The sequence below is a fragment of the Plectropomus leopardus genome, chromosome 23 (genome assembly GCF_026936395.1).
Source record: "Plectropomus leopardus strain MGB_pleo_1.0 chromosome 23, ASM2693639v1, whole genome shotgun sequence".
In the NCBI taxonomy this organism is placed as follows: domain Eukaryota; kingdom Metazoa; phylum Chordata; class Actinopteri; order Perciformes; family Serranidae; genus Plectropomus; species Plectropomus leopardus.
Window position 1 is genome coordinate 10991841 of NC_142198.1, and position 15403 is coordinate 11007243.

Consider the following 15403-nt stretch of genomic DNA (forward strand, 5'->3'; position numbering starts at 1 on the left):
AGCCAATAGCAATTTTGCATTGGATTTAGGATTAATGCAGGAAATAAGTTCCATCACAAGCAAAAGTCATCCAGGGTTACCCCGAATATTTGTTTATTTGAGGCAACCCACCACAATTAAAACATCTGCTGCCACGAATAGATTTTCTACTGTTAGAGCTGTACCGTTCATTAGGAGCGCTGTTGAAACATATACTGTTCAGTTACTAATTGCATCACTCTGTCAGAGCATACTCTTGCCACAGATGGAGAGGCAGAACATCAGGCGCATTCCAAGTGAAATGATTCTGTTGGGTTTAAAAGTTTGTGTTCACTTGTAGCAGCTGCACCGCTCCTCCATTCAAACCAGCTGTGAATGGATCAAAATATTAATACAATATACAATACAATATTATGATGATATGTAAGTCATGATTCAATACTATTGAGTTTTTAAATATTTAGCATTATGCTGCAGATTGCAAGAACATATATGTCATTATATTAAAATTTATTACTGTCTTTTTCCACTGAAAATTAAGTCTTCAAAGGAAAATTTGGTCAACATCTGGTTGACCTAATAAGACAAAGTTAACAGTCTGCTAATCTTTGTTAATCTACTAACCACAACATTTATTTCAGGCATCTAACCAAACCCCCATTCAAAAAAAAGCAAACAAACAAGCAAAAAAACACTGAATTTAAAGACACGGGAAATGGAAGTGATACAAAGCTGACTCATTTCTGGATTTTAGGACTCATTCCTGCAACACTCCATATCACCTTCCCACTTTTTTTGTACTTTTGCATAAATGCAAAAATAACAGCAAAGTAATTACTATAGGTTAGAGTACGCCACAGATATTGTTAAAATTCATGTTAATTTCAAACCAGTTGTTTGTGCTTGTGTTCGGATTTCTGTTCTTATTAAATTTACTTACCATAGGTCATAGCTCATTATATGATAATTACAATCATTTTCAAGTCTGACCTCTTCAAGAACACATCTCTTGCTGCCTTCTGAGGCTGCAGCTTTAATCTAATAAAATCTCAAATACGTTGTTGTTGTCCTGAAGAACCAACCACACGGCAGACCTACGTATGTCTATATGAACTTTTGCCTCTTGCATGTCCAATTTCCCAGAATGTACTGAGGCTGTTAGTTGTCTGGGTAACCGTTAGACCTAACGTTGTATTTCCCAGATTACCCTCAGGTCGTCCACAAGCGCGGAGTGAGAGCTCGACTCATGAGGCTCTTTCCATGCTCCACAGCCAAAAAGCCATCCTCCAGTAATCAAAGCAAGTGGCTCTTCCAAGGCTTTCTTTCTGTTTGTGATAATTTTTTGTTGTTGTCTAAGACGCTTTTCCTTTCTTTGACTTTTCTTAGTATGGTGTGCACACACTCAGTAAAAGCTTTAGTCACACATGATTGTTCGAGCTGGAGTTGAGCAACAACATGCATTTTTAGTCTTGTGTCTCAGTCGTTCACAAAGGTTATTTTGGTTTTAAAATTGCATCGTTAAGAGGAATACCTGTTGAATGTGTGATTTGATATATTTTCAAATTTGAATGTAAAATGTTCTTTATTTTCGACATGCATTTTGTCACAACTGAAAAAAAATCATCAAACTCACACAGTGAACACACAAACAGGTTGTCTGATGTAAAACAAGAAAAAAGGAAAGAAAAAAATGCAACTAATTAGCTGATGAGAATGAGATCAAGGAGCTACTTTCTTTCTTTCTAATAAATTAGTGAACATCATCTGTGAATAAGGAGCATTAGTTCCATAGCAGCGGGTTAATTGTGGTCTCTTAGAAGACGTGGCCTTTTGGCTGTGGGCCACAACAGTACCCTTGAAGCTAATGAGGCATTTAGACACTGTGTCACACTTCAGGTATACGAGGGGCCCGGCGCCAACAAGACAAGTCAAACACTGTGCTGCGAGGACAGTGCGGTCAGTGACAGGACCCAGACAGCATCTGCCATCATTACAGGCCCATTAAAAAGTTTCACAGGGTTCATGAAGAGGCTCCCTGCCATGAGAACTTTGTTCTGAGGCCTCAATAGCACTAATTACCTCTGCTGTCGTATTTGGTGTAGAGGAAGAAAAGGGCATTTCATTTTTTTGCAAACAAAAGGACTTCATATAAAGGGCAGAAAATAGGTGTCTGAATGGAGTCAATTCAATGGATCTTCTTTGTTGTCAAGGTTATTGAATTTGTGTCCATTTCATGCCCAAATGTGACATTTTGGATAGAGAAGTTTCAAAAATAATTTGCTTATTTGTTAGCTGATATTTGGACGTGTGATGGGATATGTCAAATTCTAGCTTCAGTCATGCTTCTGTGCACAGCATCTGTTTACATCTGACCTTCCTCCTCCTCTCCAGACAGCGTTGAAGATGAGCTTGAACTATCTACAGTCCGCCATCGCCCAGAGGGCCTGGAACAGCTCGAAGCCCAGACACGGTTCTCCCGCAAGGAGCTGCAGATCCTGTACCGCGGCTTCAAGAATGTAAGTGATGGGACCACAATGAAGCCTCGGCATCATACATAATGTACAGCTCAGTTGGCTTTGTTCTCTCTTGGACATCGCTCTTTCTTTGACATCAAAAAACATGTTTTTCCTTTGATTTGATTTGATTTATTCTTTCTATAACTTTCTTTGGTTGACAGGAAGCTCGGACAGCTCCATGTCCTTACAGATGTCTTCATTATTTGGTATTCACTGGAACAGCACTAGAATAATAATCTGATTAATGCTATTTTACTGAATCGTCCATATCTTGCACTAAATGTTATCATGTCCACTTGTGCTTACCACCGAAAATTTAATTTTCCGTACGTTGTCACCGTGCCAAGAATAATTAGGTCATATCTCCAACACGTTGTGGAAGATTACTGATGAGTAATCAGGTCAAAGTCCTCCAGAGCAGCCCATATAAAACCACCTCACTTCATTGTCACCTCTAGTGTGAGGCGTAATGAGATGACCCAGAATTAACTCAACCCAAATTGTCTGGCGATGAAAGAGAGGAGGAAAAGTGAGAGTTCTGTGACAAAGGAAATCCCATGGAGCTTCAGTTTCCTGTTGAGCCTGCACTCTGCTCCAGCCAAGTCCCTGTAAAGCCTGCCCATTAGTCCACTTCCACTTGAGACAGAGTAAGAGGTAAGAAGTGTACTAATGAGGCCTTTAATTTGTGCCGCACAGACTGCCTGACTTCCTCTAACAGCAAGGGACAGAATCTTGCATATGTTTATGGACACCATCATTGGTTTTCTTACTGTAGCATTTATTTTTAGCCATTCTAGTGGCATTGCTCGAGGATGGCAACATCAGCTGATCAGCGAATTCCACACTTTGAGGCCAACCTGATATAGCATAACAATGAAGAGTTTGTCTTATATGTTCATTTGAACAAATGCCTACAAAATTGATGACATTCCCATCAACCTCAGCAGTACTTTGTGTTTAGTGCTTACTAGGAAATGTTAGCAAGACTCCATTGACAAAATCAGTAATTTTACCTCACTCAAAACTAAAGCTGCTTGTCTATTGTTGCCTCGATTAGTTAGTTAGTGTTATTGTGTGACTTTGGTGGATCCAAACTAACCCTTTTGAACAACAAAGTCACATAACAGCACAAACAAACTAACCGACTGACGTAGTGATAAACCAGCAGCTGTTTGGGAAATACTGAGCAATATGACATACAACGTATAACATATAGCATAAATGAGACTTGGATTATACTGCAAAAGGTGTGTAAGAGTTTGCAAACAGATGTTGATATAGCTTTGCTGTTGTTACAATCAGTTGCCTATGACTTCAATTCCTCAAGATTTTTCTCTGTTTTTTCATTATTTGTTTTATGGAGGCATGCAAAAATGCATATGTTTTTTTAACAAAATTACAAAATTAATAACCGCAAGTGAATAACTGATATACCAGAAGTTTGGGGGATGAAGCAGTCCGTACAGAGACTGCTGTAGATTTACTTATTAACTGTTAATTTGTACTGAGGACAAATCTTTTCATTTTTATTCAGAGTTCATAACTGCTGTCGGATGTTGTTGCGGCAGGAGTCCAAATTCAACCAAGACAAAAAGGCATGGCACTTATAATGCAGCCATTAAACAGCTTTTGTCTACAACCAAGTCCAAAGTGTTGCTCATTTTTTAACGGCCAGGGTCAAACAGCTCATCTTTGTCTTGCCCCAACCCGGTGACATTGGCAGAGCTTTTAAGGCCAGCCAGACTAATAGAAGCTGGCATGGTTCCCATGATGAGAAATCTGGCCCTTTGTCCTTGTTATCCAGGGTTATACAGAAAATCAAGTGCCTGCGGGTGGCAGGATGAGGTCATTTGTCTTAACAACAAACTCTACGAGTCAGTCACTTGTAGCACAGATGGTCAAAGTGGAGCTTTGTCTTTGATTCAGCAATATGTCTAACAGAGACCAAAACAAGATCTCCAGCTCTGGATCTTGCTCTTAAGGTAGAATTCAAGCAAAGGTCACCTTAAAGGTATGAGAGCAGCCATTGTTTCATAAATCCTTTGACCGCAGACCACAGGAAATAACACAATATTGTCCTCATGTCTGGTTAAATCTGCTGGGCTTTCACAGTTCACAGTCCGGGGCACTGCCTCAAGCTTTAGATTAAGATCTCACAGTTTCCATCAGCGATGATGCCTCTGTTCACACATTTATTTCATTCCCCCCTCCGTTTATTGGCACATCGCTTCACGAGTCTCAGAGAAGAATTTCATGCATGGCCAGTTTTTCATTTCACAAATTGTATTTGTGATTTTATTATCATGGATGAGCTAATTTAACAAGGATATCAAATGAATACAAATACATTTTCTGACCTGTCGCTCCATCTAATGAGATTGGCACTGAATAATGTATACGGTGGAACGACATGCAAAGGCAACTGGAAGATTCTCTGATTTGTTATCTTACTACACAGCATAGTACTTATTCCAGTCCCTCTTTGCCCTTCACTTTTAATTTCGAGGCAAACATACAGATATGAAAAACTCCAATAAAAAAGAGAGAAAGAGAGATAGATACAGAAAAATAGTTTAATTTGATATAAATAAATTTCATTAATATCCATGTATACTAAGATGCTTAACTAAATTCCTAAAATTATGAATGAAAAAAATATCATAATATAATTATATTATGTCCTTAATGGGGTAATTTAGTCATCTGTCAGTGCCTCAGTGATGCAGAGAAAAATTCATTAAAAGAAAACTCAATATTAATGACTCATATAAAGAAGTGTGTGTGAATGAGGTCCTGACTTTTAGCTTAGCGATTTATCCGCATTCATCCTGGCAGGACCTGAAGAAGTTCAAGCTTCAAGTAAGTGTAACTATTTTACTGAACTTTAGATTGAATTGCAGGAGCACTGTGTTGTACGTGATGATAACTAGATAACACACTGGCTTTATTCTCGATCGGAGAACTGCCTCCCTCATCGCCTGTGTCATGATGAGGCTGAAAAGACGAGATAAAATACACTTGGATGAATTGTGCTGTCAGTGTCAGACGCGGTTCAACAATCACAAAGTTTTACTGACCTTTAATTTTTGTCATGTTTGTGAGGAAGAGTTAGCAAGGTTAGAAGAAGCTGACTTGGAACACAGCCATTTGTATATTACTGTCCCGCTTAATCAGTGTGTTATTAGTGTTGACAGATGTAATTACCCATCTGTGTGCAGACACACACACAGGCTTACGCAGATGTGAAATTACATGTTTGAAAAATCTCCCCCTCCTCACTTTAAGTACTTAATTACATGACATTTCCTTGCACTTCCTCAACAGAAGTCTGACTGTTGACAAGCCATTCAATGCAGTGTTGTAGAACATAAACAATGCTCCAATTAACAGAAGCTCTGCTAAACAACAAAGGAATACTGTCTGTGTCAAATGTACAAAGATGCTGTGGAGCAACTTTGCTTTTAGAGTGGATATGTTTGATGTTCAAGGTTTTCTCCCAAGGCAGAACATCTTTGCTGTGTAATAGTAAACTGAGAAAATTTGGCGGAATACTTTGACTCATTTTCTTGTCAAGAGTTAGATGAGAAGATTGATACCACTGTCATATCTTTCTGTTAAAAGGAAGCTACAGCCAGGAGAAGGTTAGCTTAGCATAAAGCAAAGACTCCAAGGAGTCACTGCACCCTTAAAAGATGTTTTCACTTTTTTGCACAGTATTAATTCCCCAAAAGGCTAAATCAAGAATTTCATCTTGTATAGTTTTCTCCATTCATGCCACAATATGAGGATGTTGCTATGACGAAGCCAGCGCATGTAGATGCAGCATCCAGTAGCTCCTCAAATTCTTGCTACTTTTTTACTATATTTTTCTAGTTTTTCAACTTTATGGGCCTTTCTGCTGAGGCACAACTTTTCTATGACAGAGAAGCACTTATCAACATCAGAAAAATTTGTGTGGAGTTTGGACTGAATGCAGCACACTGTGAGAGGATCCCCACCAATAGTATACAGTACACCAACAGCGGCTTCTCAGACCCGAGGGGAGAAACCAATCTGAAAGAGAGGGAGGACAGCCAGCATCAGGGCGAGGCTGACCCAACTTTGATTGAGAGCTGTTCTTATACCAAGCGGTCTTCTGTCTACTTTCCGGTCGCAGGAGAAAAAAATGGATGAGATGCAATTGAGGCTCACTCAACAATGGGAAATCAGAGACTGCTCTGCACACATCTTCATAGAGATATGGTTAAACCCTAACATCCCAGATCAAGCTGTTGCACTGCATGGGCGACCTTGATGACCACGATGCAAAATTCAAAAATGCACTGCAGGAATTGTATAATGCCATCAGCAGCAACATGCCCAAGCAACCAGATGGAATCTTCATAGTCGCTGGTGATTTTAATTAACTTGTCCTTCAACTACAAAGATGTAGCAGGATCAAGGACAAATTGTAATTTCATTTTTTAAACTTTGTTAAAAAAAATGACTACTAAATCTACCTTGTGCCTTGTATAAAATAGTTTTCCACATGCTGCATTATTTGGATTTATGCGCTGGTTCTTTGTAAAAAGAATCACACACTCCACAAACTCTCAGACTTCATTAAAGCAGGTCACAGACTTGCCAAACTACAATATGGAGACAGACTTGTGCTCATTCTGTCTCTCTGGCTTCCCCTAAATTCTTGACCTCACCTCACCCCACAAGATATGTAACTGGGTCTGTGAGACAACAGAACAAGGGTGTCAGGGGATTCATGCAGACAACCTCGCAGCATCCTCTTTGCTTGAAACACAAGGGACCCGTTTGAAGCGAGACAACAAGGATTCATCTTTATATTTTCAGCCCCATAGTTCTGTTTCCTGACGTGGCTGATCAAACATGGTCACAGGAAGGAGGAAACCCAGTTTGCCCTGTTATTCTTACGAGGTTGTTCACACTGAGAAAATCATTTCTCTCTCACATACCATCATCCTGTAGAGAAATGGAGGAAATAAGTGGCTGTAGCAAACTCTCTCGACTTATGTTTCTCCAACAAAATTTTGAATCTAAATGTTTGGATTAAGGTGTACAAAAGAATTATTCACAACTTCATTATTTTCTAGCTGTTTGATTTCAGCTGAATCTGTATTAGTGTGGAGTTCATGTTATTGTATCCACCCAATATATAGGTTGTTCCTTTGATTTCCTATTTTCTCATCCAGAAAACCTCAAACCACATGTGCCTCCTACTTTAGAAATTGTCTCTATAGATGGAACATTTACTCTGTTCCAAAGATTCATATCCTGCCAGAGTGCGCAGTGTTCAGCCTCACCAAACAGAAATTGAACCTGCAAAACTAGCTGTCTTTATCCCCACGCTGCTCTGAGCAAGGTCAGCCACCACATCTTTGGTTGGCCCTTTTCTTTAAAAAGAGACAAAAGCATCCTCCTTGAGGATGTTACGTAAGAGTATTCAGTCTTTTTCACTGAATGCTACCAGACAAGCACAGGTGGGTGACTATGAATGGCTGTGGATAAGATATTTTTTGAGGCTTGGATGGGATTGCAGTTTGAATTCCACCAAATTTAACAGAAGAAAAATTAAATGACTTATCTTTAATAGAATAAAATGTGGCCCTAAAAGCATCTACCCTCAATAGTCAGTCAAAAAATGAACTGGCAACAAATTTTTTTATCTGAGTGACTTAACATCCTCTCTGGATGATAATTTCAGGTGTGTTTCACCCAGCTGTGACGGTGTACTTGACACACTGCCAGAGTACACTTCTGCATCTCTGATGCAATGTAACAAGTTCAGCTTTGCTTGGGTCCAGACCTTGAAATTGTCCCACTCCACCAAGTTGTCTGGCATCATGACATGAAACAGCAGTTTCTCAGTTATGGACCACTGCATGAATGAGTCCTAAAACCAAGAAATTAGTTAACATTTTTGCACTACTGGTTCCCTCGACTTAGTCAGTGGGTTTCTTCAAGTGGTTTTTGGTTAGATCCCTGAAGTTTAAGAGATGTTCACATTTGCCTCTATGCCATCAAGTAAATAACGCACTTGTGAAGTTCGAAGCATTCAAGTATTTCAAAAATGGCAGTTGCTAACAAGTGCCTAAGTGAGACTACGCAACGTCATCACGCCTAACACAGCTTTACAGCCTTATTATGGTGGTGAAGTTAAGTCATGTTAACGTAGTGTAGTTTGTTTGTAGGCTAACATTAGCTTATTTTCAGCAATAATCCAAAATCCAATTGAAAAATTCTGTTTTTGCTGATGGAATCAGGGCGGTGCTAACTTTCCTGTTGGCCAACAAAAAACATCATCCCCAATGCACTCTATAGACAAGATAGTCGCTGCTATCAAGGTTGTTCTAAATCGATATGTCTTTACATGGCATCAAAGCTTGTTTTTACTACCCTTTGCTCCACTCTTAAAACCCCAGTAAAATCAGTACGTCTCCATGGCTGCGCATCATTGCAGACTAAAACTGACTGGTGATTGGTGAATGATTGGTTTTTCAGAATAGGTTAGAGTGAACCATAAACTTTAATAATTCTTTAGACAACAAACCAAAGATGGCACCTATTCATTCCTATATAGTTGCTCCCCTGGTGCAAACCGCAAAAAAGTTTCCAGCTTCCAGGTTTCCTTCCACAGTATATGGCCCAGAGTGTAATGAGTTGACACTTTTCAAGGATCTTCAGTTGCTCTTAAGTTGCTTGTTAAATATTAAATATTGTCATCAAGTAAGTCATTTTACTATGGTAATGTTTTGCCATGTTGGAAAGCTGCCTTTGGTTTAGAAAGGCTCCTAAAATCTCCTTTAGAAGTACTTTAAGGCATATAAAAATAATTTCTCAGATATGGTTAAAATGACAATAAATGTAAAAAATGACAAAAATCAAAAAGATAGACTTTTCCCCTCTTATTGAAAAATGTATAATGTATGAATACTCAATAACTGCTCATTTTAAAAGTTTAACCGCTGGATGCAAGATATCTCCTTCAAAACTGAGAATGCACTTTTCAGTGAAGTATGCTCCCTTGAGGTTTCAAGTCTCAGTCACACACCCAGATTTTATGAAAGGAATCTAATATAGAATAGAGTCCTTAATGTAGATGCTAAATGACCTATGTGATTTTTTTTTGTCTTCCAGGAATGCCCCAGTGGAGTCGTCAATGAAGAAACTTTTAAAGACATCTACGCTCAGTTCTTCCCACAAGGAGGTTCGTGTCTGCTTTGTTTTTTGCAGCTTGTGTCGCTGTGTCTTATCTCCCCAGTGTGCTGGACCGACACAAATTGCCTTTCACTCATGTTGAGAAAAATTGCACCCGAGTACTTTAAGTTAAACCTCCATCCAAGAAAAAGTGACGGAGAGAGAAGGAGAAAGTCATTTGTTTGTATATATGCATGCTGCCGTTGCTCAGTTTGCTCTCATCATTATGCAAAGATTCTACCCGAGGAACAAGAGAGAAAACATTAGGAGGCTTTGATATATCTGTTCAGAGAGAAGAAAGGCAGACCAGTACATATAATGGCTCACCACACAGGAAACAATGATACAACTCTTAGCTCTGAGCAGGAAAAAATGCATTCTGATTCTTTGAAGTTGTCTAAAAAAGCTACAGCACTTCACTTTGAACCATTTTCTTGTTTGCAGTTGATGTTTCTGCTGGTGCTGATTAAGCTTTAATCACGGCAGATGGTTTTTTATTTTATGCGTATGTTTGTTCTCTCCATAGATGCTTCAACATACGCGCATTTCCTGTTCAATGCATTTGACACAGATCACAATGGCTCTGTGAGTTTTGAGGTAAGAAAAGTATCACTGCATTTCTGCTCCTAACCTAAAATAAATCTGTCCTTTATATCAATGACTGGTACTCTGTATGTGTCAGGAATTTAAGCTACAATATATCCAAAGAAATAAGCTCTGTCCACTGAAATCACATACCAAACTTCATAAAAGTTTCGACACTGTGAACCCCTAAGGCTTTACACTGGGGCATTACGTAACCTGCAACCCCAATCATTTTAAAGTAGCCCCTTCAAGTCTACTCGAGATGCTATCAAAATGTGATTAATATTTATGAAGGGCATATATTTGCTTATTAGGACAGAAACGCTGTCATTATGCCAAACCAGAGCTAATGTGCAGTCCTTTCAGCTCTAAAGTACGGGGATTCCCAGAGGGCCGCCACAGATTACCAGGCAGTTAATAACTTGAATAACGAGGTATTTTTGATTGATAGCGTATGCACTTTTGCTGTTTCATCATTTGCTTCTGATTAATACCTGACTTAATATCTTTCCAGAAATTATGTGTAAAATCAGATGAAATGCTACACTGAATTTTGTTACTGTATGTTTTTGTTTATGTCATAGGTTTTTGAGTAATTGTTTACAAATGCAAGTTCTTACATTTGTATATTTTATACAGTTCTCAGTGAATCTTGTTTTCACTGTAGGATTTTGTTATGGGCCTTTCTATCCTCCTGCGAGGCACAATCCAGGAGAAGCTCAACTGGGCTTTCAACCTGTATGATATCAATAAAGATGGCTATATCACTAAAGAGGTATGTCCCTTTAAACAGTGTCAACTGTGAATCGCTGATATATCCGAATAGCGACCTTTTTGTTTGGAGTCGATTTCAAGAGTTTTTGTCAAAGGGTCCGATCACATCAGCATCTTGGATTTTTGGAGACAGAAGTGACCTTATTTGGATGAGAGGGTAGAGCTGTTGAGGAGTGAGAGGCAGATCTGACTCATAGCCCAAGGTGACACCTCACAGACTGCCAGTCACTCAAAATGACCACTCCCTCATTTATATATAACTTTAAGCCTAAAAAAATTATTGTTAATTAATGGTGCGATTGTATAAAAATTCACCCCCAACACAATTGTCATGAATAGGGAAATAAGCTATGTAGAACAAAAGTGTTTTGTTTACCAGGCTGTAAACTCACTTTTGGAGCCAGCCTCATGTGGCCATTAGCAGAACAGTTTTTGGCACTTCCACGCTGGCTTCATTTTTTAGCCTCAAAGGTTGCTGCTTGCACAGTGACAGTGCTTACATGTTGATGTTTAACAGGTGCCGACATGAGCTTATCAGCACTAAACACAAATTACAGATTGGCGGCATTGTCATAAGTTTTGCAGGTATTGGTATTGGCACCTCGGGATGAATTGTATTGTAATACAATTCATCCTGAGGTGGACCTGAATGTCAGTAACAAATTTAATAGAAATCCATCCAATAGCTGTGAAGAAGTTTTACTCAAAACAACCAAGGTGCTAGAAGAAATGTTATTAGAAAAAAGTCATTAGGATTCAGCGTCTTTGAATCATGGATGTTTGTGCAAAATTTCATGGCAATACATCAAATAGTCGTTGATATATTTTAGTCTGGATGTAAGTTTTGGACTGGCCAATTGTAATTACTATTCCTTGCCTGAGGATGAAGTGACATTGAAACAGTGTCCCTGTTACTCTGGATAATCCACAAACCCAACTCCCTCAGAGAAACTGACCGCTCCCCCAAGAACTGCATGTCTTCAAGGGCATTTTTTTTTCCGTTTGCATTTGCATCATCAATAGGAGCACTGAAGTGTAATACAGTAGACAGCAGTTGGTAGAGAAATGGCACTTTTGCTTTGACGAGTACAAATTACATTGTAATTCTACCATTGAATTTTATTCAGTCAGTCCATTTGTCCATTATTTTTGTCTCACTAATGTGCTGAGAAAGTGCTCTGAAATAGGAACAAAAAAATCCCTTAAGAAGGCATTCAAAGAACTGTGATCATTCCTAGTTCTTACAGTGCTGACATAATGAAAAGGGGGGTTCCTAAAACTATGAAAAAGTTCCTCCAGTCCAAAAACGCCTGATGAGCAGTTTTTATTGAATAATTCTGTTTTATTGGATAAGCCAGAGTAAAAGGGACATTTTCTTTCTTCGTTTACCAAATGTCATTCTTAAATCTTTAAACACCACAAATGAAAATCCACTCACCTGAATAATATTGGTGTCACAGCAAAAATCTCTATTGTACAAAATCGCAGGTCATTAAGGGGAATTGAGGAACACCTTTCTTTTTAATTTGGGTGATTTGACTCTCTTCTGTCTCGTAGGAAATGCTGGACATCATGAAGGCCATCTACGACATGATGGGAAAATGCACATATCCTGTCCTCAAAGAGGAGACGCCTCGTCAGCATGTAGAAGTATTCTTTCAGGCAAGTGTGTCGTTGGCAGTGCTCACTGCACTCTTAATGCCAGTCACATCACAGAGGCTGTTCTTCATCTTTTTTTTCTCTAACAGAAGATGGATAAGAACAAAGACGGAGTGGTAACCATCGACGAGTTTATCGACTGCTGCCAAAATGTAAGCTGGATATCCCGACACATCTCTTTCTCTACTGCTGGCACACTCGCGTTTTCTCATTACATTGTTTTCTTTTTGTGCCCAGGATGAAAACATCATGCGATCAATGCACCTCTTTGAAAATGTTCTTTAACTTATGGCTCATTGCGGAGGCTTTGGAAGAGGACATCATCTTTAGCTTGGCCCAATAACTGACTTGGACTCATACTGTGTACAGTGTGCTATGCAGACTTTTGATCATAGATAGAAATATTGTTCATTACTGTGGGCCACAAGTAGGAGTAGGCAATATGGTGCGAACACTCTGGAATGCCTTTTGAACATTTTGTTGAATAAATTGTAGAACTTTATTACAGAAAACAAAAAAAATGAATAGAAAATTCAAGGTTGATTTCCACCATTTGTCTCTGGAGTGTCTTTCTATTTGACGAACGCCGAGTTCTGCAAACTGCATTAGCCTCCAACATAATAAACACACAGGGAATTTGTGATGAAGAGGTTTAGTCAGGATGCTTCTATCTCTGTTGCAGCCTTGAAATGTTTTATTTACTGCCAAGTGAAATCACTGTGACTTTTTACAGCGTCAAAAACAAATATCTGAGATAACTTCACACCCCTCCCTGTTTTTACATTCCAAACTCAATTCCAGAGTGTTCTTACCCCCCCGAACTTAGTTAACCATTGTGGTCTGTCTTTTTGCTCTTTCAAGGAAGCATTTAGAGAAAAAAAAAACACATTTTAAACTGTATATAATATAGATAAAGCATTAGATAACAACTCTGTGAGAAACTTTTCAACTTCGTGTTTACTTGCCAACTAGAAGGAGACAACACAAGGATTGTATTGATGTCAAAATCGGACCATACTCTCGATGGTTTGTCTACAGAAGCACACAGGTAGCTATATTTACCATGAGTATAACATTAGATATCTTTTATCATAAGATAAATGCTGCTTTCGGTGTTTTTCGTTTAACCCTATGTACTCCCTGTAAAGTAAATCATCTATCAGTATGTTTTTATTTTTGTTTTCAAAGCACTGTTTACACTTTGAGCAGTGTTTGCGGTTATTTATATGGTATCATGGTCATTGTACAAAAGGTTGTCGGTTGTACAGTATTAAATGAAAGTTTGCTCTCGGGTGAATTTCAGGTCTTAAGATTTGTTCATAGAATTCACTGTTTTTACCAGAAAAGGAAGTGGGGTTTAGCTGTTGATACAAACACTGTAACTTTGTTTTATACTTGTCATTTTTTGGGTTGTCAGCTAATTTGCTTCCTGCTGTTTCCCTCCTCCTTCCCCCTCGTCCTCCTGTGGGCCAGAGCCCAGCTGCCCGCACCTATCAGCCTGATTGGTTCCTGCTGTCTTTGATTAAAGCATTGCTTGGCCCCATATGTGAGCAAACACAAGGCATGCTGAGTAGAAGTCTCACTTATCGACTGCCTGTTGCTGGTTGGAAACTACTGGATCACTGAGAGAAGTGTCTGAACATTATGTGAGTAAGTTACTAACTGTTTCAGTCTGACTTTTTCCTCTCCTCTTTTTCTTTTTTCACAATGACTTGTATTTTGGATACAGGAAGTATCTGTCAAACCAGCCGGAAATCTGACATATGCTTGAGATTTGGTTGATTTTAGGTAAATACTTTGCAGCATTTGACGGTTTGCCATGTTGTTTTTCATTCAGATTATGTCACTACACTGTATAGTCACAAACGTAAACATTCTCAGTGAGGCATGTTAGTTTAGTAAAGAAAATGGCACATTTTTCTCAGTTGTGTTTATTTTTCCAGTGTTATTGGAGATAATGTGTATATTTCCATCAAGAATTTGCCATTTTTTTCCTTGATCTGTGTTTGCGTGCCTTACTAAAAAAAAGTTTCTGTTTGATTGACAACTTTTATTCTCTGAAATAAGATTATGAAATGTAACTGATAAAACTGATAAAATGGGGGGGGTGGGGGAGGGGATTGCGAGAGTACCCACTTCTAAACATGTCTACCATATATATCCCAGTGGATGGAGACACATTCTGTCTAAAAACAATGAAGCATTTCTACATTTGTTGTGTAATTAATATCCAAAGCCAACTATCTAGACAAAAGTGAAAAAATAAATGATACAACTTAATCTTTAAAACCTGTGTTAAATTACTTACAACATTAAAGGATGTAGAATATAACATATTACTGTATGATTATCAAACCACGTTATTATGCTAGAATAGTGTTATTTAGAAAAATGTTGTATATTCTGTATTATTTTGGTCTCTACACCTTAATTTTCAGATAGTAAATTCTAAAATGTAGATTATAAAAGTTGTTAATTATAAAATGTAGATTATTGGATGACTCATAACATAATGGATCTGTTAATATATTTGATTCTGTGATATCAACATAATAGGTCCCAAAATACTGATTTTAGTGATTTTCACACTGTAAGCTTGTAATATTGAGTCACAGACACTTAAATTTAGAACTGAAGTTAAATTTTAACATGAGAAATATAAAATCTAATGGTGCATGATT

The 15403-nt window shown here is 38.4% G+C and overlaps 1 protein-coding gene across 8 annotated transcripts in view; it reads left to right on the forward strand.

Annotated features, from left to right (window-relative positions):
- kcnip4a (potassium voltage-gated channel interacting protein 4a) overlaps positions 1–15403 on the forward strand; it is a 155230-nt gene that overhangs the window by 136780 nt on the left and 3047 nt on the right. For 6 of the 8 annotated variants that reach the window (XM_042511812.2, XM_088073182.1, XM_042511816.2 and 3 more), the window contains 7 exons: positions 2371–2495; positions 9645–9714; positions 10231–10301; positions 10957–11064; positions 12621–12725; positions 12812–12874; positions 12960–14014. In XM_042511812.2, coding sequence (XP_042367746.1) covers positions 2371–2495; positions 9645–9714; positions 10231–10301; positions 10957–11064; positions 12621–12725; positions 12812–12874; positions 12960–13007 — 590 coding nt within the window. In that variant the 3' untranslated portion in view covers positions 13008–14014. Of the gene's footprint in view, positions 1–1181; positions 1282–2370; positions 2496–9644; positions 9715–10230; positions 10302–10956; positions 11065–12620; positions 12726–12811; positions 12875–12959; positions 14015–14195; positions 14369–15403 lie in introns of those variants that run through there. The other 2 variants (XR_015775625.1, XM_088073180.1) reach the window with 2 other exon arrangements.